At 34.6% G+C, this 23,409-nt stretch overlaps 1 protein-coding gene across 1 annotated transcript in view; it reads right to left on the bottom strand.

Moving 5' to 3' along the window:
* LOC132724410 (uncharacterized) overlaps window positions 1–23,409 on the bottom strand; it is a 53,577-nt gene that overhangs the window by 10,821 nt on the left and 19,347 nt on the right. The window contains exon 3 of the mRNA XM_060709272.1: window positions 4,988–5,056. Within this exon, the coding sequence (XP_060565255.1) occupies window positions 4,988–5,056 (69 nt within the window). The remainder of the gene's footprint in view (window positions 1–4,987; window positions 5,057–23,409) is intronic.

Raw genomic sequence — 23,409 nt, 5'->3', positions numbered from 1 at the left:
CGCAATTTCTAAAAATAGAAACATTACGCAATTTCTAAAAATAGAAACACTACGCAATTACTAAAAATAGAAAAATTACGCAATTACAAAAAATAGAAACATTACGCAATTTCTATAAATAGAAACATTACGCAATTTCTTAAAATAGAAACATTACGCAATTTCTTAAAATAGAAACATTACGCAATTTCTAAAAATAGAAACATTATGCAACTTCCATAAATAGAAACATTATGCAATTTCCATAAATAGAAACATTACGCAATTTCCATAAATAGAAACATTATGCAATTCTATAAATAGAAACATTACACAATTCTATAAACAGAAACACAGTTGTTGTTGTTGTTGATGATGATGATGATGATGATGATGATATATATATATATATATATATACGCACACACACACCAATAAATATATAATTATGGTCATTTAATGCACAAATCTGAGAAAATTCAGTAATTTAACCTTCATGGTCAAGGTCATTAAAGAGCCCAAGCAAATTTGGGTTTGATAAACAACAAGGTCTGGTCCTTAAGAATGTTCTGTTATAATATAAAGTTGATCCCTTCAATAATAGCAAAGTTACAGTCAGTTACCGCCAAAACAATGAAAATTTCAATAATTTGACCTTCAAAGACAATGTCATTAATGAGTGAAGGTCAAGGTCTTTCGGTATATTTTTAACAGTTATCTTTGAAGATTATTATGTTCAAGTTTCAAGACAATCCATTCAAAAATAACAAAGTTACAGCCAATAATAGCCAAAAAAATGAATATTTCAATAATTTGACCTTCAAAGTCAAGGTCATTTATGAGTGAAGGTCAAGGTCTGTCTAGTTATTTTTAAGGGATATCCCTGAAGATTATTATGTTCAAGTTTGAAGACAATCCATTCAAAAATAACAAAGTTACAGCCAATAATAGCCAAAAAAATGAAAATTTCAATAATTTGACCTTCAAAGTCAAGGTCATTTATGTGTGAAGGTCAAGGTCTGGCTGGTTATTTTTAAGGGATATCCTTGAAGATAATTATGTTCAAGTTTGAAGACAATCCATTCAAAAACAAGCAATTATCATAGTATTGCAAGCAATCCATAAGTCCCCTACCGGATGGAACCCCATCAACATTCTGAAGGGCCATTGGCCATTCACTAATGTTTTTATAGTAAATTTGTTGGAAAATTTCTTTAAAAGTGATCACAGGAAACAGTTTTGTTAAAAAGACAGACGGACTGAAAGACACTCTAAATTTAATATTTGAAACATCCGTTACCAAAATATAACAATTTAAAAAGCAAAATTCTTAAAGAGGAGATAACTCTGGAATTAAAGATGCAATTTCATAAAAATTTTCAGCTCTTTTTGACTCATCACAAATATTGTTATATTTGCCATGTTTTAAGCCTATTTGTTGCCAAGTTTGATATTTTTTCAAAATAAGAAGAACAGATAAGACATGCATAATCACAAGACTGCCATCTACCCATATGTCAAGTTTCATAAAAATATGTCCAGTACTTTTTAAGTTATCACTGGATTCAGTTTATGTGTAAAATTTGCCAAATTTTCAGTCTATGTGTTGCCATAGCAACCAGAATTTACAAAGAAAAAGATGTGCATAATCGCCATACTGCCATCTACACATATTACAAGTTTCATAAAAATAATTCTATTACTTTTTGCGTTAACACTGGATCCAGTTTATGTGTAAAAATTGCCATATTTTCAGTCTATTTGTTGCCATAGCAACCAGAATTTTCAATATAGGAAGAAAAGAAAAAGACGTGCATAATCTCCAGACTACCATCTACCCATATTTTAAGTTTCATAAAAATATTTCCAGTACTTTTTGCGTTATCACTGGATCCAGTTTATGTGTAAAATTTGCCATATTTTCAGCCTATTTGTTGCCATAGCAACCAGAATTTTCAACATAGGAAGAAAAGAAAAAGACGTGCATAATCTCCATACTGCCATCTATCCATATATCAAGTTTCATAAAAATATTTTCAGTACTTTTCAAGTTATCGCGGGATCCAGTTTTGTGGACGGACTGACGGACTGACAGACAGACGGACAGACAGACGGACGGACAGACGGACGGAGGGTAAACCTAAAGTCCCCTCCGGTAAACCGGTAGGGGACTAATAACAAAGTAACAGCCAATAACAGCATGAACAAGCAAAAATTGGACTTTTAACCTTGAAGGTCAAGGTCATTTATGGATGAAGGTCAAGGTTAGTGTGGTCTACTGAAAGGTCTTGTCCCAAGGGTTGTTGTGGCCAAGTATGAAGACAATACACCAAGAAATAAAAAAGTTATGATCCAGGTATAAGTTTGCGGACGGCAACGGCAATGGCAACGGCAACGCCGACCAGACTATAACAATACCTCTACTTTTTTTTTCAAAAAAAAAAAAAGTCGAGCTAAAAAACAAGATTGCATTTGTGAAAAATGCTATGCCACTGCATTTATACAACACTAAATAGTAGTGTAGGAACAGATTTTTTTTTGTTTCTATACATCTGAAGATTGTCAAAGTGCATACATTGTCAAAATCTAGGTCAGCTGATATCAAAGTTCACTTTACATCTTAATCTGTGCACATGGTTCAAATTTCATAGCTGTACATCAAAGGACAAGAAAGCAGGTCACATCATCAAAATCTAGGCCACTTGATATCAAAGTTCAATTTTACAACTAAAACTGTGCACATGGTCAAAATTTCTTTGCTGTACATCAAAGGACAAGAAAGTAGGTCACTGTCCCCTTGGGCAAGGAAAAATTTTGACCCAAGGGTTTAATGCAAAACAATCTTGATACAGGTCCACCAAACAACATTAAATGTCAAATATCTAAGCTGTAGCTTTCTCCATTATTTCTCCATTCAAAAAACATTTGTTTTAGTTTCATTTTTGTACATAATGAGAATCAATGCCCCCTGGCAGGGCAAATTTTGACACCAGGGGAAAAATTTGAACAACTTTTGTAGACCTATAGATGATATTATATAGCAAACATAAAAGCTCTAAGCCTTTGTCAAGTCAGAGAAGAGGATTTTTCAAGTTTTTTCTATATATATATATATAATAGGGATGGCAACGAGTAACCGGTTAATCGAGTACTCGATCGAACGTCCGAATATCGGTTAACAAAATTGATATTCGATTACTCGGAAAAAATATTTATTTTCTACTGTTTTTGCGATTTAGAAAGATTAGTTCAGAAATTAGGAAATGTACACGTATCTGTAAAAATACTTGTTAAATGCAATAAAAACATCCTTGCAGAGGTGTGAAAATGATATCTTAAATTAAACGAGGCGATTAGCAATTTGACATGCGTATTGGATTGAACATAGTCCTGTGTCGTTTACATACGGCCTCTTATGATATTTAATAACCTTTAAATATTAGACAGTTTGTAGCCGAAACTTGTTAATTATAAAAACGTAAATATATATACGGAATATTATGTTGAAACTTTGTATTTTGCTACGAGCAGCGGTTGAAAAATTGATATCTCAATTTTCCTACATTGCGAGTAGAAAAATGCATAGGCTCAGAAAGCTACTACAACATAATTTTCCTTTTATTATATACCTTTTCGTTTGAATTATAAATGATTTTCATTATACTACACTTCTATAAGAAATTTCAGAAAATTAAATGTAGCTGTCAAGAAATAAATCTATGACCGACGGGTGAATACGTAGTTTTTGCAAAGCCCGCCACGCCTTTTTATAATTTTGGTGTCCGTTTCCAAATGCTACGTTTATACACAGCTAAGATCGGAACCAACGTCAAAAATAGTCCGGCACTTCCATATATGGTACCGTATTTGTCACTAACATAAAAAGGACTTTTCTATCCGTTGAAGCGTATTTGCGCTTCAAGTTCATCCTGTATTCTACGGAGAAAATTTGTAGGTACAATGTATATCATGTATTTCTTGCAGTCCTATTTATAGTTACGAATTCTATGAATTAAAATTGAAAACGAAAGTAGCATGCAGAAGGTGCTGATATTGTGTGATAAAACTTTAAATATCATTGGAAATCATCCGAGTAACTGAGTACTCGATCGGAAAAATGACCGAGTACTCGAGTATTGATTTTGGTATTCGTTGCCATCCCTAATATATAAGGAAAACCTATGACCCCCGGGGCGGGGCTGATTTTGACACAAGAGGCAAAATTTGAACAATCGTGGTAAAGTACCTATAGATATTAACACATAACAAATATTAAACCCCTAAGCCTTGTATCTTCAGACAAGAAGGTATTTTAAGTTTTTACTATATGTACAGTATATAGTGACAATCAATGACCCCCAGGGCGGGGCCAATTTTGACCCCAGGGCTATAATTTGAACAATCAAGGTAGAGGTCTACCAGACAATGCCTTATGCAAAATATCTTAGCTCTAGGCCTTTTGGGTCTTTACCAGAAGATTTTTAAATTTATTCTTATAATTCCTTTTGGTTGCCATGGCAACCAGATTTCTGCATGGAATGAAATTCTTTGAACAACTTTGGAAGCCCTTCACCCAAATATCAATCCTGCCAAGTTTGGTTGAAATTGGACAAGTGGTTTTTCACAGAGGATTTTTTAAGTTCACTATATAATCAATAGAACACACATACATACAAACACACACACACACACACACACAAAGGTGAATCGCTATATGACATCGCATTGCAGATGCTGGGGTGGCATAAAAACAAAGAGCATTTACTCCAAAAATTAGGTAAGGCACAGTTACGGTTCTTTTGCACTGCACTTCTACTCAATGAGATCTATCTACCCACAAAATTTGAAGTTGATATCTCTAGTATTTTCAGAGTTATGTCCTGGACAAGAAATCTGCAACAACCTGACTGTCCAACGGCACCAGCTGAATCCAGTATATAATATTAAACCTCGATTGCCTGGGATATAATTAGTAAACAACCTTCCCTTCTCAAACCAATATGCTCACCTGCTCAATCTCATTCCACATACTTAAAAAATCATTTCGTTGAATTCCAGCTGTTGATATATGACTCACCTGAAATATGAACTAAAGTGTTGTAGCATAAACAATACAATCATAATTCAATACAGTTACTAAAATGTGGTAAATTCATGTTTATAAACATTTCTATTAAGTTTCATGACTCTAAATTAAATATATTTTCAGCTATGCACATCAAAAATTGAAAATTGCAGATTTTCACTACATTAAGCAGGGCCCTCGATCAACCAAATCTGTGGCCGATAATCGGCCGCAGTCCCCCACCAAAATAGTATGTTTTTTTCCCCCTAACAGAGGTAAAAATTCCCCCTCAAAACATATTAAGTGTTAAAGAAAAAAAAAAAGAAAACTCGTGTTGTTTTTGAAAATTAAAATCAGTCTATTTGACGGCTATTTTGTAAGCAGAATATTGTATACAGTACATGTCTGCACGTTTCTGTTTGTTTTTTTTCCCAAAATCTACCGTCACATATTGGCCATTCATCCTGTAAAAATGCTAAAATTTCAACAGAAATATGCAGAAAAAATCACAATTCTCATCAACAATTCGATTTCAAATTGTTTATTCATGAAATCATTTTTTTTGTCTTCAAAATGTTACATCAACCAAGGTAAATTTTGCCGTAAATTACAAACTTGTAAATTTGTTTTCATGATACTTGATGAAATAACTGATGGAAAACGATCTTATGATAAACAATAAATTTAATTATATATAATTTACATCAGCAACAACTAGAATTGTGGATGTGTAAGCAGAAAACAAACATATTTTGATTTGTCACATATTTTCGCAATGTTGATTTTTACAATTGTTTTACAAAGTCAAGAAAAGGAAGCTTTGTCTTATTAAAAGGTGTGTTTAATAATAATACTAGAAATGTATTTTATGAATATAATTTACTTTAGGTCCATGTATTGTTCATATTAGTGGAAATGGAGACATTTGTCTGAATGTGTTTCTTAATGCTTATTTTAGGGTGGGAGGGGGGAGTGAATCATAAAGAAAGCTAAGCAGCATAAAGGTCTGACGATGTAAGGTGTTAAAAACTTTTCTTAAAATCTTATCAATAACTTTTGAACAGTTTAGTGTTACCTATTTGGGTTTTTTTAAAAATAAGATGCATTAAAATAAAAAACAGCTTATATCTAAGTAACTTTATTTGATATTTGACCATAAAAGAAAAGAGGAAAATTCCCCCTGCTGAGGGTAGCGACCCACTTCCCCCAAATTGGATTGAGGGCCCTGTTAAGGGCAATAACTCTGACAAAACATATAAATTCACAACCTAAACACCTTGACCTTTGACCCATAGGCCCGAAAATCAATTTTAATCATCTATGTTAAGTACAACATTTGATGAAGAGTTGTTTTTTTTACGTTTTTTTTTTTTTTACTGTAAACAAGGTTTTTTAATTGAGACCACAATTGCTTGGATTATATTTATTTTTGTGTAACTGATGCGAGATGTATCCAGACTCTAAGCTTTTTTATCTGTCTCTGTATTAAATTTCTGATTATGTTTTCTAAATTCATGTAAAAGCGAATCTCTCATATTTATCTCATATTCATCAATTCTAATGCTATAGTCTAACCAAGGTTCACTACTTTGCTTAAGTCTTACTTCTTTTTCAGGAGCCACTACATCTTAAACTGGTAAAAAAATATCTTTAACAAAGAAGTCTGAAGGACAGCTAAATCCCCTTCCGCAGTGAACAATAATGTGTACTTCTTGACGTTTTACCAACCACAACCTTGATGTTATGCCAAGCATATCCTCAGCGCATAGTCTCATGATGGTGATTATTTGTGCCAGGATATTTAAAATTTCCATAAAATAAACAAGAGGGCCATGATCGCTCACTTGACCCATCGAACTCATCCGAACAATTACCAAGACAAGCATTATTACCAAGTTTCATGACAGGTCAGTCAAAAATGTGACCACTAGAGTGTTAACAAGGATTATCCATATTTGAGCAGTGTGACTTAGTTTTTACCCAGATGACCCATATTCAAACTTGACCTAGAAATCATCAAAATAAACTTTTCTATTTTTAAATCCAGTTGACCTAGTTTTTCATCTGAGATGTCCCTTGTCCGAACTCATCCGAGCAATTACCTAGACAAGCATCCTGACGAAGTTTGATGACACTTGAGTCAAAAATGTGACCACTAGAGTGTTAACAAGGTTTTTCTATTTTCAGCTCCTATGACCTAGTTTTTCATCTGAGATGACCCATGTTCGAAGACGAACTTATCCGAGCTATCACCTAGATATTAGCACCCTGACCAAGTTTGATGATGATTCAGTCAAAAATGTGACCGCTAGAGTGTTAACAAGGTTTTTCTATTTTTAGCTCAGGTGACCTATTTTTTCATCCGGGATGACCAATGTTAAAACTCATCCAAGCAATCACCTAGACAAGCATCCTCACCAAGTTTGATGATGATTGAGTCAAAAATGTGACGGCTAGTGTTAACAAGGTTTTTCTATTTTTAGCTCCTATGACCTAGTTTTTAATCTGAGATGACCCATGTTCGAACTTATCCAAGCTATTACCTAGACAAGCATCCTGACAAAGTTTAATGATGATTGAGGCAAAAATGTGACCGCTAGAGTGTTAACAAGGTTTTTCTATTTTTAGCTCCTGTTACCTAGTTTTTTATCGGAGAAGACCCATGTTCGAACCTATACGAGCTATCACCTAGACAAGCATCCTGACAAAGTTTGATGATGATTGAGGCAAAAATGAGACCCCTAGAGTGTTAACAAACAAGTGTGGACGGACGACGGACATTCAACGATCCTAAAAGCCCAAGGTGCATTAGTACACATGCTGACCAACATTATTGTAAACTTTCAGGCCTACAAGTCAAATACTTTTAGAGCTATGCATGAACAAGTTGAAAATTGCAAATTAATACCACTGTAAGTCAAGGGCAATAACTCTAACAAAACTGAAAACAAGATTGCATTTGAGAACAAGAGCACCGCTAGGCGGAGCATTATATGCCCGAAATTGATTTTTTTTTTTTTTTTAGTAAAGATGAAGCATTTGTAAGACATTGGAATTAAATATAGTATTACCTCCTTCAAATAACAATCCTCCTTTGAAGTTTCAATATTGTGGTCCAAATGGAACTTAAGTTATGCCCAAGAAACTGTTTTCAGTTCTAAGGTAATACTGACCTTGACCTTTGACCTTGTGACCCCAAAATCAAAAGGGGTCTTCTACCCAATATGGACAATCATCCTATGAAGTTTGAACATTGTGGGCCAAATAGAACTTAAGTTATGCTCCGGAAACTGTTTTTAGTTTTTAAGTTAATAGTGGCCTTGACCTTTGACCTTGTGACCCAAGAATCAATAGGGGTCTTCTACAAAATACTGCGAATTCACTTATATTCGTGGGCATGAAAGTTCGTGGTTTTATCAAAACGGGCATTTTCATGGATTCTTAAATTCGTGGATTTTCATTTTCTTGTTAAAAAAAAAATTCAGTAACCTAATGCAAAGTAATCTTAATAGCCGAACATTTTTACTTACAACATGTACATATCTTTGTCACAACAGCGGTTGTCAATAAATTTAATCCTTGCCTCTGGGCATAACTCTAATACAGTACAGTTACTGCCGATAATTGACTGCAATTAACACATTTATGTGACATGATATGCACCTCCATTGGACACACTGCCCCTGTAATTCGCCGATGTAAACATCGCATAATTTATACGACACCTGGCGAGTTTGAAAGTTTACACTTTACATATTTGACAGTAACTACACGCAACGTCACAGCGACTGTGTAAATTTACATGCATATAAATTATTCTCGGTAAATAACACGAGTATATGTGGATCTTGTAAAAGTCGGTGGCGAATAGCATTCGCACAAATACTGATTAAAATTCATATAAACTGGATCATTTAAAAACAACAAAAGAAAGTACAATGAATCTGTTTTAGCAATCGTATTTTTTATAGTTTTGTGTACTTACGACATTGAGATTAATGTCAAAGACTTTTTTTTTAAAAATTAATAAGAGCAAACTGACAATTCTTTCGGGCATATAAAAATGCTATGCCACCGCATAAATACAACACTAAATAGTAGTGTAGGAACAGATTTTTTATGTTTCTTTACAATTGAAGATTGTCATAATGCATAGATCCCTGACTTATCTAATTCTTATTATCAGATTAGTGGTTAAATCTGTTGTTTATCCAATAAAAGATCAGAGTAGGAATATATCAATGCACCTGAGTCTAGTGAATTTGGTGGTGAAGGTCATATTTCACACAGCCTAAATTTCATGACTACATCAAAGGACAACACAGTAATACACTTTGTCAAAATCTAGGTCAAATGATATCAAAGTTCACTTTACATCTTAATCTGTTCACATGGGTCAAATTTCATAGCCGTACATCAAAGGACAAGAAAGTAGGTCACATCATCAAAATGTAGGTCACTTGATATCAAAGTTCAATTTTACAACTAAAACTGTGCACATGGTCAAAATTCCATTGCTGTACATCAAAGGACAAGAAAGTAGGTCACTGCCAAAATTTTGACTCAAGGGTTTAATTTAAAACAATCTTGATACAGGTCCACCAAACAACATTTCAAGTCAAATATCTAAGCTGTAGCTTTCTCCCATTCAGAAAACATTTGTTTTATTTTCTGTTTTTACTATCTGTACATAATGAGAATCAATGCCCCCAGACAGGGCAAATTTTGACACCAGGCGAAAAATTTGAATAACTTTGGTAGAGGACCTATAGATGATATTACATAGCAAACATCAAAGCTCTATGCCTTGTACCTTCAGACAAAAATATTTTCTATTTTTTTTACTATATGTACATAATGAAAATCAATTACCCCCAGGGTGGAACCAATTTGACCCCAGGGCTATAATTTGAACAATCTTGGTAGAGGTTCACTTCACAAAGTCTCATGCCATATATTTAACCTTTGTCAATTCAGAGAAGAAGATTTTCAAGTTTTTACTTTATACATATAAGGAAAACTATCGCCTCTGGGGCAAGGCAATTTTAACACTAGGGGTATAATTAAAACAACTTTAGTAGAGGACCCATAGATGATATTATATAACAAATATCAAATCTCTAAGCCTTGTACCTTCAGAAAAGAAGATTTTTTAATTTTTTACTATATGTTAACAGTGAAAATCAATAACCCCTGGGGGTGGGGCCAATTTTGACCCCAGGGCTATAATTTGTACAATCATGCTAGAGGTTCACTGCACAATGTTTCATGCAAAATATCTTAATTCAAGCCTTTGTAAATTTAGAGAAGATGATTTTTTAAGTTTTTACTATATACATATAAGGATAACCTATGGCCCCCAGGGCACGGCTAATTTTGACACTAGTCTAGAGGGAAATTTGAACACCTTTGGTAGTGTACCTATAGATAATATCATTTAACAAATATTAAAGCTCTAAACCTTGTACCTTCAGACAATAAGATTTTTTTGTTTTTTTACTAATCTTTATATTGAAAATCAATGACACCCGGGGCGGGGGCAATTTTTACCCCAGGGCTATAATTTGAACAATCTTGCTACAGGTTCACTACACAATGTTTCATGCAAAATATCTAACCTCTAGCATTTGTCAATTGAAGAAATTTAAAGTTTTTACCATAAGTTTTTACTATATACATACAAGGAAAACCAATGACCCCCGGGGCTCATCCGCTTTTGACCCCAGGGCTATACTTTGAACAATCTGGGTAGAAGTCTACCAGACAATGCCTTAAGCAAAATATCTAAGCTCTAGGCCTTTTATGTCTTTTCAAGAAGGTATTTTAAGTTTTTACTATATGTACATAGAGTGAAAATCATTGACCCCCGGGGCGGGGCCGATTTTGACCCCAGGGCTATAATTTGAACAATCTTGGTAAGGGTCTACCAGACAATGCCTTATGCAAAATATCTAAGCTCTAGGCCTTTTGGGTCTTTACAAGAAGGTATTTTAAGTTTTTACTATATGTACATATAGTGAAAATCAATGACCCCCGGGGCGGGGCTGATTTTGACCTCAGTGCTATAATTTGAACAATCTTGGTAGAGGTCTACCAGACAATGCCTTATGCAAAATATCTAAGCTCTAGGCCTTTTGGGTCTTTACAAGAAGATTTTTTAAATTTATTCTTATAATTCCTTTTGGTTGCCATGGCAACCAGATTTTGCATGGAATGAAATTCTTTGAACAGCTTTGGAAGTCCTTCACCCAAGGATCAATCCTGCCAAGTTTGGTTAAATTGGACTGGTGGTTTTTCACAAGAAGATTTTTTAAGTTCACTATATAATCTATAGACCACACACACAAACACACACACAAGGTGAATCGCTATATGCCACCGCATTGCAGATGCTGCGGTGGCATAAAAAACCACATGCAAAGTCCCAGGTGCATAGCTTCACAGTGATGTTGATCATTATTCCTGTAAATTTGGTTGATTCTAACTCAAGCACTCAAGGAACAAATAACAACATAATGAAACGGTTTTACTAAGTCAAGGGAAATGACTCTACAAATACTGGATAAATCCACAAGCGAAACCCTAGGTGCCCAACTAGATATGCTGAGCAAACTTCCCGTAAGGTTTAATGACTCTATGTCAAATCCTTTTTGAGTTACATGCGACACAAGTTGAAAATTGCAAAAAATTTCTAAGTCAAGGGCAATAACTCTAAAAATACTAAATAAATCTAGACAAAAATACCCAGTTGCACAACTGCACATGCTGATCAACATTCCTGTAAAGTTTCATGACTCTATGTCAAATCCTTTTTGAGTTACATGCAACACAAGTTGAAAATTGCAAAATTTTTCTAAGTCAAGGGCAATAACTCTAAAAGAACTAAATAAGTCCGCACAAAAATACCTAGGTGCACAACTATACAAGCTAATCCACATTTCAGTAAAGTTTCATGACTCTAGGTCAAATCCTTTTTGAGTTGCATGCAACACAAGTTGAAAATTGCAAAATTTTACTAAGTCAAGGGCAATAACTCTGAAAATACTAAATAAATCCAGACGAAAATACCCAGGTGCACAAATACACATGCTGATCACCATTCCTGTAAAGTTTCATGACTCTAGGTCAAATACTTTTTGAGTTACATGCGACAAAATTTGAAAATTGCAAATTTTTAATAAGTAAGTCAATAACTCTAAGGCTGTCACAGGAGACAGTGAATAACTCAAAACTAAAAGAAAAATCAATTATGTTAAATTATGTATTAAGCTATAGTAAAAAAATTACATTTGTTAATATAAATTCCAAGATCAAGGGGAATAATTCTAGAAATAGTCAGGCAATAGTTATGAACCTTGTCACACAACATGTGTGTAATGATAAGAAATATATATTTGAAGTTTGAAGTAGATACCTTAACAAGAGGGCCATGATGGCCCTGAAGTCACTCACCTGTATATAGCGCCCCACCCTGCCCCCCAGCAGGGCCAATTTTAACCCAAGGGTTTTTATTTGAACAAACTTGGTTGACACCCATAAGAAGATGTTTCAAGCTAAGCTCTAGCTCATTGGGTTTCTTAAAAAAAGATTTTTTAAGTTTTACTATACACATATAGTTAATAAATGACACCTCTGGGGCGGGGCCAGTTTTGACCCCAGGGCTTTTATTTGAACAAACTTTGTAGACACTTACTAGAAGATGTTTCATGCTTAATATCTTAACTCTAGCTATTTGGGTTTTTCAAAGAAGATTTTTAAGTTTTTGCTATACACATACAGTACAGATAAGGAAAATCAATGACCCCCGGGGTGGGGGCCAATTTAGACCCAGGGCTTTTATTTGAACACTTGGTAGACACCCATTAGAACATGTTTCATGCTAAATATCTTAGCTCTAGCTCTTTGAGTTCTTTAAAAAGAAGATTTTTTAAGTTTTTACTACATGTATATACATATAGGGAAAATCAATGACCCCCTGGGGCGGGGCAATTTTGACCCAGGACTTTTATTTGAACAAACTTGGTAGACACTCATTAGAAGATGTTTCATGATAAATATCTTAGCTCTAGCTCTTTGGGTTCTTTAAAAGAAGATTTTTTTAAGTTTTTACTATATGCATATAGGGAAAATCAATGACCCCCTGGGGCGGGGCCAATTTCAATCCCAGGGCTTTTATTTGAACAAACTTGGTAGACACTCACTAAAATATGTTTCATGCCAAATATCTTAGCTCTAGCTCTTACGGTTTTTTCAAAGAAGATTTTTAAGTTTTTGCTATACACATATAAGGAAAATCAATGACCCCCAATGGCAGGGCCAATTTTGACCCCAGGGCTTTTATTTGAACATACTTGGTAGACACCCATTAGAACATGTTTCATGCTAAATATCTTAGCTCTAGCTCTTTGAGTTCTTTAAAAGAAGATATTTTAAGTTTTTACTATATGCATATAGGGTAAATCAATGACCCCCTGGGGCGGGGCCAATTTTGACCCCGGGGATTTTTTTTTTTAAACAAACTTGGTAGACACTCATAAGAAGATGTTTCATGCCAAATATCTTAGCTCTAGCTCTTTGAGTTCTTTAAAAGAAGATCTTTTTAAGTTTTTTACTATATGCATATAGGGAAAATCAATGACCCCCCGGGGCGGGCGGGCCAATTTTGACCCAGGGCTTTTATTTGAACAAACTTGGTAGACACTCACTAGAAGATGTTTCATGCCAAATATCTAAAGCTCTAGCTCTTACGGTTTTTAAAAGAAGATATTTAAAGTTTTTTCTTTCGGTTGCCATGGCAACCAGAGTTCTGCATGGAATTAAAATTCTTTGAACAATTTTTTAAAGGTGACCACCAAAGGAACATTCCTGTGAAGTTTGGATGAAATTGGCTTAGTGGTTTATGAGGAGATGTCATTTAAAGTAAAAGTTAACGGACGGACGGACGCCGGACGGACGTCAGACGAAAAGGGATCACAAAAGCTCACCCTGTCACTTTGTGACAGGTGAGCTAAAAAGTAAAGAAAATCCTAAGTTCAAAGAGAGATAAATCTGTAAATACTGCTTAAGGTATTACGACCCTAATTGGTACTATAAGGAACTAAAAAATTGACATCATAGGTCAGAAATATACCTTAAAGTACACCTGTATGCAAAATTAAAACAAAGTTTACCGTACGGAAATCAAGTTATGGCCACTTTTCTGAACTCAAGCTAGGATGTTATGAGGGCCCTTTTTTTGGAAATGAGGAACCTTTAAACAAGAAGGTCATGATGGCCCTGGATCGCTTACCTGACACAACCGCATCCAAGCAATGTCTTAAACAAGCATCATGACCAAGTTTGATGACAACTGAGTCAAGCATGTGACCTCTAGAGTGTGTTAAAAAGATTGTTCCATATTTGGGCAATGTGACCTAATTTTTGACCAGACACCACCCATATTCAAACTTGACCTGGAAATCATTTAAAACAACCTTCCTGACCAATTTCCAGGAAATTTGGATCAAAACTGCAGCCACTAGAGTGTTAAAAAGATTTTTCTATTTTTAGATCCTGTGACCTAGTTTTTGACCGGACATGACCAATCTTAGCACTTGACCCAGAAAACATCAAAACAACATTCTTGACAAATTTCCAGAATATTTGAATCAAAACTGCAGCCACTAGAGTGTAAACAAGCTTTTTCTATTTTTAGCTCCTGTGACCTAGTTTTTGACCTGAGATGACCCATCTTCCAACTTGACCCAGAAATCATCAAAACAACCTTCCTGACAAATTTCCAGAATATTTGAATCAATACTGCAGCCACTAGAGTGTTAACAAGCTTTTTCTATTTTTAGCTCCTGAGACCTAGTTTTTGACCGGAGATAATCCATCTTCGAACTTGACCTAGAAATCATCAAAACAACCTTCCTGACAAATTTCCAGAATATTTGGATGAAAACTGCAGCCCCTAATGTGTTAACAAGCTTTTCTATTTTTAGCTCCTGTGACCTAGTTTTTGACCGGAGATGACCCATCTTCAAACTTGACTTTGATATCATCAAAACAACATTCTTGACAAATTTCCAGAATATTTAGATGAAAACTGCAGCCATTAGAGTGTTAACAAGCTTTTTCTATTTTTAGCTCCTGTGACCTAGTTTTTGACCTGAGATGACCCATCTTAAAACTTGACCTAGAAATCATCAAAACAACCTTCCTGACAATTTTCCAGAATGTTTGGATGAAAACTGCAACCATTAGAGTGTTAACAAGTTTTTGACCGGAGATGACCCATCTTCGAACTCGATCTGTATTTCATTGAGACAAACATTCTGACAAAGTTTGACAATGATCCAATCAAAACTGTGACTGCTAGACTGTTAACAACCCAATTGTTGACGACGAACGACGCACGACACACGATGACGGACACCGGACATAGCCCCATCACTATAGCTCACCTTGACCAGGTGAGCTTAAATTCCTTAAAATTTACCCAAATGAGTGACTGTTTTCAAAGTTTCCCTAAATTTTTAAAGAAGTATAATTATTTGTTGATCTTGTCAAATATGAAATCCTTTTACTGTTTAGTTTTGATTTTATTACAATTTGAAAATATCAAGTACCATATTTATAACTAGATTTAACATAATTTAGCCAATAAATACCTGTATAGATTAAAAAATCAAAATTAAACACTTTTTTCTTTCCAAATGGGACATGAGAGATACATAAATAATGTTTAAAGAAAAAAAGAAAGAAAAAAAAAGTTTACCCTTCTGGGGATTGAACCCACAGCCCTCATTTTCAATGTAGTTAACAGTAGTTCTAGCCTATTTGAATACTCTTCAAAGCGGAGGTAATGCATTAGGATGGTAATACCTTAAAGGGTTATGAACATTTTCACATAAAATGTAATTGATGATAAGGAATAAGAATTTGAAGTTTGAGGTAGATACCTTTAAAACTAAACAAGAGGGCCATGATGGCCCTATATCGCTCACCTTAAGGAATAGATCTTATAAATTATTTTTCTTTTTAAAAACAAGCAACAGGTTTATAAAAAATTTTAATGTTATTTAAAGGTTAGTGTCAAATGTAATGTATTTTTGGCCGACAGCAACAGGAATGCTAACAAGTGTATAGAAATACCTCTTTTTTTTTCTTCTTTTCTTTAAAGTACAGGTTGCTAAACAAGAGCTGTCGGTAGGACAGCAACGCTGGACTATTCTTAGTGCTTGATAGTTAAACAAGAGCCCGGTTTGAGCCGGGTGATGCTCCCCGAATAGGTTTTGGACACAGGAAAGTACACCTCTTGTAGTTTCAGAGTTATGTCCGTGGAAAAAGTTCAAAGTGCAATAATTCCAAAATTAGGCAAGGCTGTTACAGTTCTTTGCACTGCACTTCTAATCAATGTGATCTATCAACCTACAAAGTTTCTTGATAATATCTCTTATGATTTCCGAGTTATGTCCTGGACAATTCAAAAAGTAAAAATAAACAAAGGGCAATAACTCCAGAATTAGGCAAGGTAGAGTTATGATTCTTGTGCACTGCACATCTACCCATTGAGATTTATCTACCTACAAAGTTTCATGTTGATATCTCTTATAGTTTTACAGCTATGTCCTGGACAAGATTTTTCTAAAAGGGGAGATTATTAAAAAATAAGGCTTAACAGAGTTATAGTTCTTTTGCACTGCACATCTATCCATTGAGATCTATTCACCTACAAAGTTTCATGTTGATATCTCTTATAGTTTTAGAGTTATGCCCCGGACAAGATTTTTCTATAAGGGGAGATAATTCAAAAACCGGGCAAAATAGAGTTATGGTTCTTTGACACTGCACTCCCCCTCCATGCCCTCTACCACTGTATGAAGTTTCAACAAATTATCTCCAAGGGTTTTCAAGTTATGTTCCGGACAAAGTTCAAAGTATTAAAATAAACAAAGGGCAATAACTCCAAAATTAGGACAAAAAGAGTTATTGTTCGTATGCACTGCACATCTACGCATTGAGATCTATTCACCTACAAAGTTTCATGTTGATATCTCTTAAAGTTTTAGAGTTATGCCCCGGACAAGATTTTTCTATAAGGGGAGATAATTCAAAAACCGGGCAAAATAGAGTTATGGTTCTTCGACACTGCACTCCCCCTCCATGCCCTCTACCACTGTATGAAAATTCAACAAATTATCTCCAAGGGTTTTCAAGTTATGTTCCGGACAAAGTTCAAAGTATTAAAATTAACAAAGGGCAATAACTCCAAAATTAGGACAAAAAGAGTTATTGTTCTTATGCACTGCACATGTACGCATTGAGATCTATTCACCTACAAAGTTTCATGTTGATATCTCTTATAGTTTTAGAGTTATGCCCCGGACAAGATTTTTCTATTAGGGGAGATAATTCAAAAACCGGGCAAAATAGAGTTATGGTTCTTTGACACTGCACTCCCCCTCGATGCCCTCTACCACTGTATGAAGTTTCAACAAATTATCTCCAAGGGTTTTCAAGTTATGCTCCGGACAAGACAACGGACGGACAGACGGACGGACGGACGGACAGACGGACAAGGCGCCGACTATATGCTCCCCCGAAATTTTTCGGGGAGCATAAAAAAAATGCTTGATACAGTTACCTCCTCCTGTTTACAGGTTGGGGTCATGATGGTGAACAAGTGTGCAAAGTTTCAAAGCCATATGTCAATGGACTTTGAAAATATTTGAACTATTACAAAAACTTTAACGTAAATTCAAGTCGAACAAGGGTGCCATAGTCACAAAATACGCCCGTTTACGAAAAAGCTTTAGATGGAGATGGGGGCATTATGGATAAGTGTTATCTAGCAAGCAAGTTTTTATTCTTGGCACTGTGTTGTTAAATGAACCTTAAAACAAATCAATAGGGAAGATATGCACAGAATGTGTGACCTTGACCTTGGTCGCAGGGACCTGAATTTTATGCACGGCACTCAGCCTCACAATGATGAACATTTGTGCCAAATTATATTGAAATCCCTCTATGCATGTAGAAGTTTTGCTCCAGACAAGTGTTTTTCTATGAGCTCTAACTGTGACCTTCAACTTTGACCTAGAGACTTGGTTTATGTGCAGGGCACTACGTCTCATGGTTGTGAACAATTCTATAAAAGTAACATTAAAATTCCTCCATGCATTTTGAAAATATGCTCCGGACAACATCTGGATATTTAATCATCTCCAGTGACCTTGACCTTGCAAATATTAACCTAAATTAAATGTGTAACACCTGTAGTCATGATAGTTACCATTTGTGCTACAATCCATCAATAAATGATGACTAAATGGTCCCTATAACCATCTTCAAATTTTTATCTGAACTTTGACCTCTATGTGTAACCTTGACTTTGGTCGCAGGGATCTGAATTTTGCATGCGACACTCAGCCTCACAATGGTGAACATTTGTGCCAAGTTATATTGAAAACCCCCTATGAATGTAGAAGTTTTGCTCCGGACAAGCGTTTTTCAATGAGCTCTAAGTGTGACCTTGACCTTTGACCTGGAGACCTAGATCATGCATGGAGCAATACATATCATGGTGGTGAACATTTCCATAAAGTATTATAAAAATTCTTCCATACATGTAGGAGATATGCTCCAGACAAAATCTGGATATTTCACCATCTTTAGTGACCTTGACCTTGCATATATTGACCTAAAGTACATGTGTCACAGCCGTAGTCATTATAATGACCATTTGTGTTACAATCCCTCAATAAATGATGATTAAATCGTCCCTATACACATCTTCATATTTTTATCTTTTTTTAAATGGGCGTATAAAAAGTACATGTAATTTAATAACTAAAAAATTCTGATTTAAGATTTTATTCTAGGGAAATACATTTCATTACAATTCTTAATCTTTGAATGAGCTGAACTGATATTTACTTGAAAATTAAAATATAATTAATGTTCTATGAGAAAGTATTTACATTTGATAAGGTAATTACTGTATGATCTTTATGAACAAATACCAAGTCTACAGAACACCATAGTTATCACAGTTAAGAATCTTGACCAATGAATGAAACATGTGTAAATAAATGTTACATTCTTTAGAACATACTCAAGTCCAAGAAAGAGGATTATTTCATGCCCTTTGATTAAATTCTATTTTTAGAATTGAAAGTGAAAATAGATCAAGGGGAGTAATTGTGTAAGTCATTTATGAACAAAGTAATAACTTTGTTGTCTCCCTTTGATTAAATTCTATTTACAAAATCTGGATATTTCATCATCTTTAGTGACCTTGACCTTGTATATATTGACCTAAATTATATGTATCACAGCCATAGTCTTGATAATGACCATTTGTGTTACAATCCCTCAATAAATGATGACTAAATGGTCCCTATACACATCTTCATATTTTTATCTGAACTTTGACCTCTATGTGTGACCTTGACCTTGGCCGCAAGGACCTGAATCTTGCACGCGACACTCCGCCTCACAATGGTGAACATTTGTGCCAAGTAATATTGAAATCCCTCTATACATGTGGAAGTTTTGCTCCGGACAAGCATTTTTCAATGAGCTCTAAGTGTGACCTTGACCTTTGACCTAGAGACCTGGTTCATGTGCGCGACACTGCTCCTCATAGTGGTGAACATTTATATGAAGTTTCATTAAAATCCCTCCATACATGTAGGAGATATGCTCTGGACAAAATTGGACGCCGCCCGCCCGCCCGCCCGCCAGGGGCGTTCCCATAATACGTCCCATTTTTCAAACGGGCATATAAAAAGGGGCATAATTCTGTCAAATAATTGATAGAGTTACCTCCTCCTGTCTACAGGTTGGGGTCATGATGGTGAACAAGTGTGCAAAGTTTCAAAGCCATATGTCAATGGACTTTGAAAATATTTGAACTATTACAAAAACTTTAACATAAGTGGTTATGCCGACGCCGACGCTCGGGTGACTACAATAGCTCTACTTATTCTTATCGAATAGTTGAGCTAAAAATACACTCCCTGTAGCCTGTTTACATCATGAAAATTTTAACAATGACATCATAATTAACAAGACGAAGTACAAATTTGGATAATACTTCAATAAAAATGGGTCAAAGACAGAAATGGCCGGGTTGCATTTGTATACCAAATAACATGACTCATGAGGCTGTGATGTTACTAAAATTTCCTACCATTGACCATTAATATCGAACATTTAACTAAGTCGGTAAACAGGAAGTGGATAAGCAAAGACCTGAACTTTGCACTCACAATACCAAATATCAAGAGGCTGTGATATGTAGTTGCTAAGAAAACTGTTACGGAAATTTCCTTCCACTTACAATTATTCCCGAAATTTCACTAGGTCAGAAAACTGCAAGTGGATGAGCCACATACCTGAAATCATATCAATGCTGTTAACCAAACATCAAGAGGCTGTAATAAGTAGTTGCTGAGAAAATTGTTATGAAAAACTCGTACCATTGACCATTATTATGAATTTAACTAATTAGAAAATTGTTACAAAAAATTTGTACCATTGACCATTATTATGAATTTAACTAAGTCAGTAAACATAAAGTGGAGGAGCGACAGACCTAAAATCGAATCCCATGGTATGGGACAATGTGTTAATGCTGCATACTCAATATCACGAGGCTCTAATAACAGGGTTCCCACTCTTAGATATTTTGAAATTTAAGGACTTTTCCAGGACTTATCAAGGACCTTTTTTTATTTTTAAGGACTTTTTAGAAGGTTAAATTTCAAGCTATTTGATTTTTTTGTCCTATGAATATGTTCATGGTAATTTTTAGAACAACATTTAATAACACCAATATAATACATGTAGTTCATGGCATAAATCTAACTCTATCTAAGAAATACATTCAGTGGTACTTTGTGACAGCAACTGTTTTTGCAGGTTGTCTGCAATTTTCATGTAAGTGTATATTGTATTCATGATTAAAACAGCACCTTTTTTAGTATAACACATTCATTTTTAGTATATTTTGGCTATATTTGGGTATTTCGTGCTTACCAAATATGGAGAGGTCAATTGACTGTGCTCTGCCTTGACATTAGTTCATGTATGTAATACTTTTGTTTAATTTATATTGATTTACCTTTGGCTTTTAGCAGGGTTGTGAGCAATTAGGATAAAAAAATTGCCCAAGGAAACAACCAGACAATGAACTTCCATCTTAGCACGGGCCAATCAAGCAAACTTGAGGTCGATTTGTGACAGTCTTATTAGATTTTCCAAACAAAACCGCTATAGTAACCAGAAACCAAATTTTAAATCTCATAAATGTCAAACTTGTCCTCCCAAAACACTTGTAAATCAAAAAATCATCAACATTCAAGATGCGGAAGTCAATATACTGTGCTAAGACCGCCATTTTGGTTGTTTTATTTACCTCCCCTTTTCCAGACTATTTCCCGTACCTTCCCGGACTTTTTTTATGTATCAACACTAATTCCCAGACTTTTCAAGGCTGGGAGCTCCTGTTTTCAAATTCACGGACATTTCCCGTTTTCCCGGACACCGTGGGAACCCTGTAATAAGTAGTTGCTGAGAAAACTGTTACGAAAAATGGCCCAACCAATTCACCTGCCTGCCCGGAATCAAGTCTCAGTACATGATGGTAAACAGTATTTTTTTTCATATATGTAACTTTTTTTCGAAAACCAGTATTATAGTTGTAACAGATATCCCATTAGTGTTTAAATATTAAAATATTTTTTGATAGTGATAACTCAGGGGTATCATGTTGGCCCAAGCATCTGTGGTTTATATTAGAACACCCTTTCTAAAAAAAAAAAACAACAACAACAACAAACAGCGGGGATCTCAGGAAGGTCAGATTTCCACGTGGCAGACTGTTTGAGCAAAATTTTCATGAGTCAATTCAGTTTTTTCTTCTCTTATTTCTCTACATGAACCATTTTCATGTTTCAAAAATGAATTCAAAAATTACTGTTTGGGAAGTCATTTTGAGAAGATTTTCAAGCTTAAATTGATTATTGTGAGGTTAAGTTATTTTAAAATTACGTAATTTTCTTGCTTAGTTAACAGTATGATAAAGATAATTAAGTATTACTAGCACCATAATTATTGTTCCATTTTCACTTACATTTATCGAGGTCAACATGTACATGTATAATTTTATAAATCATAACACGGGACATCGGGAGGTGATATTTACATAAATACTGAATGTCATGCCTTAATACTTCACAAATAGTTAATAAAACACCTGTTTCAACGAAGCACACAAGTAATTGTATTCATCTTTACTTCAATGATATGAAATACGAGTTTATGTTACAAAATTTCTCAATTTTCTTGATTGGCTAACGTTTCGTCATGTACTTCTGGTTTAGTATAATTTATAATCTCAAACTCGAGGTCAGATTAATACAGGTGATGTACTCTCAGGCAATGTTTTTTTATGGACTGGTTGGTATCTGGGAGATACGATAACCGTATGTCCCAGTTGGTATGCATTATTTAATGATTTGAATCGTATGATTGATCTAAGAATGAAATATTATGGCATAATTCGTTCATCAGTAGGAGCGGTGTAGATATGATTTTTACTGCAAACCGGAAGGATACAAAAAGTAATATCCGTACTGTAAATTAAACTTTAATCTTAATCAACTAATTTTTGTGGAAAAAAACAACATTTTTTGTTCACTTTCATTTCTTTGTGCAATATCTTACACAATAAAATGTGCAAGTCATTGTCAAGAACCGAAATATTTTACATTGTATTTCGGAAATGACACAGTCTTCCTTTCTAATGGTGTTACGAAATTAATGGAAGAAACCATTATTGAATGGGGAAATCAACTTCACTGTAGCTCTCAAATTTGTGCTATTGTGATTGACTCTGTTTTGAATTAACATTCACGTTCAACAAACTTTTCATCCTTCTTATGCTTTAACAGAAAAATCTTCATAACAATGTCTGTTGAGACAAAAAATACAAGATGCACTATCTCAAATTATCCCTACAAAGATAGTATATAGAATCTTCATAACAATGTCTGTTGAGACAAAAAATACAAGATGCACTATCTCAAATTATCCCTACAAAGATAGTATATAGAACCTTGCAATAAAAAAAACCTTTAACTCCCAAAACAGAGACCAATTTTCAAGTTTAGACCATAATTTGAATATACTTTGTAGGAACTAACAAGCTAATGCCTTGTGAGAAATATCTAAGCTCTAGCCCTTTCCATTTTGAAGTATAAGTACTTTTAAGTTTTTTCTTTTAGTTGCCATAGCAACCAGAGTTTAGCATGGAATGGCATTCTTTGAACAATCTTGATAGAGCTTCATACAAAGAGTATTCCTGCCAAGTTTCA

Source organism: Ruditapes philippinarum, unplaced genomic scaffold, assembly GCF_026571515.1.
Source record: "Ruditapes philippinarum isolate M1 unplaced genomic scaffold, ASM2657151v2 ctg1049_1_1_1_1, whole genome shotgun sequence".
In the NCBI taxonomy this organism is placed as follows: Eukaryota; Metazoa; Mollusca; class Bivalvia; order Venerida; family Veneridae; genus Ruditapes; species Ruditapes philippinarum.
The sequence above is the reverse complement of the archived record's forward strand: the minus strand, read 5'-3'. Positions and strand labels throughout refer to the sequence as shown.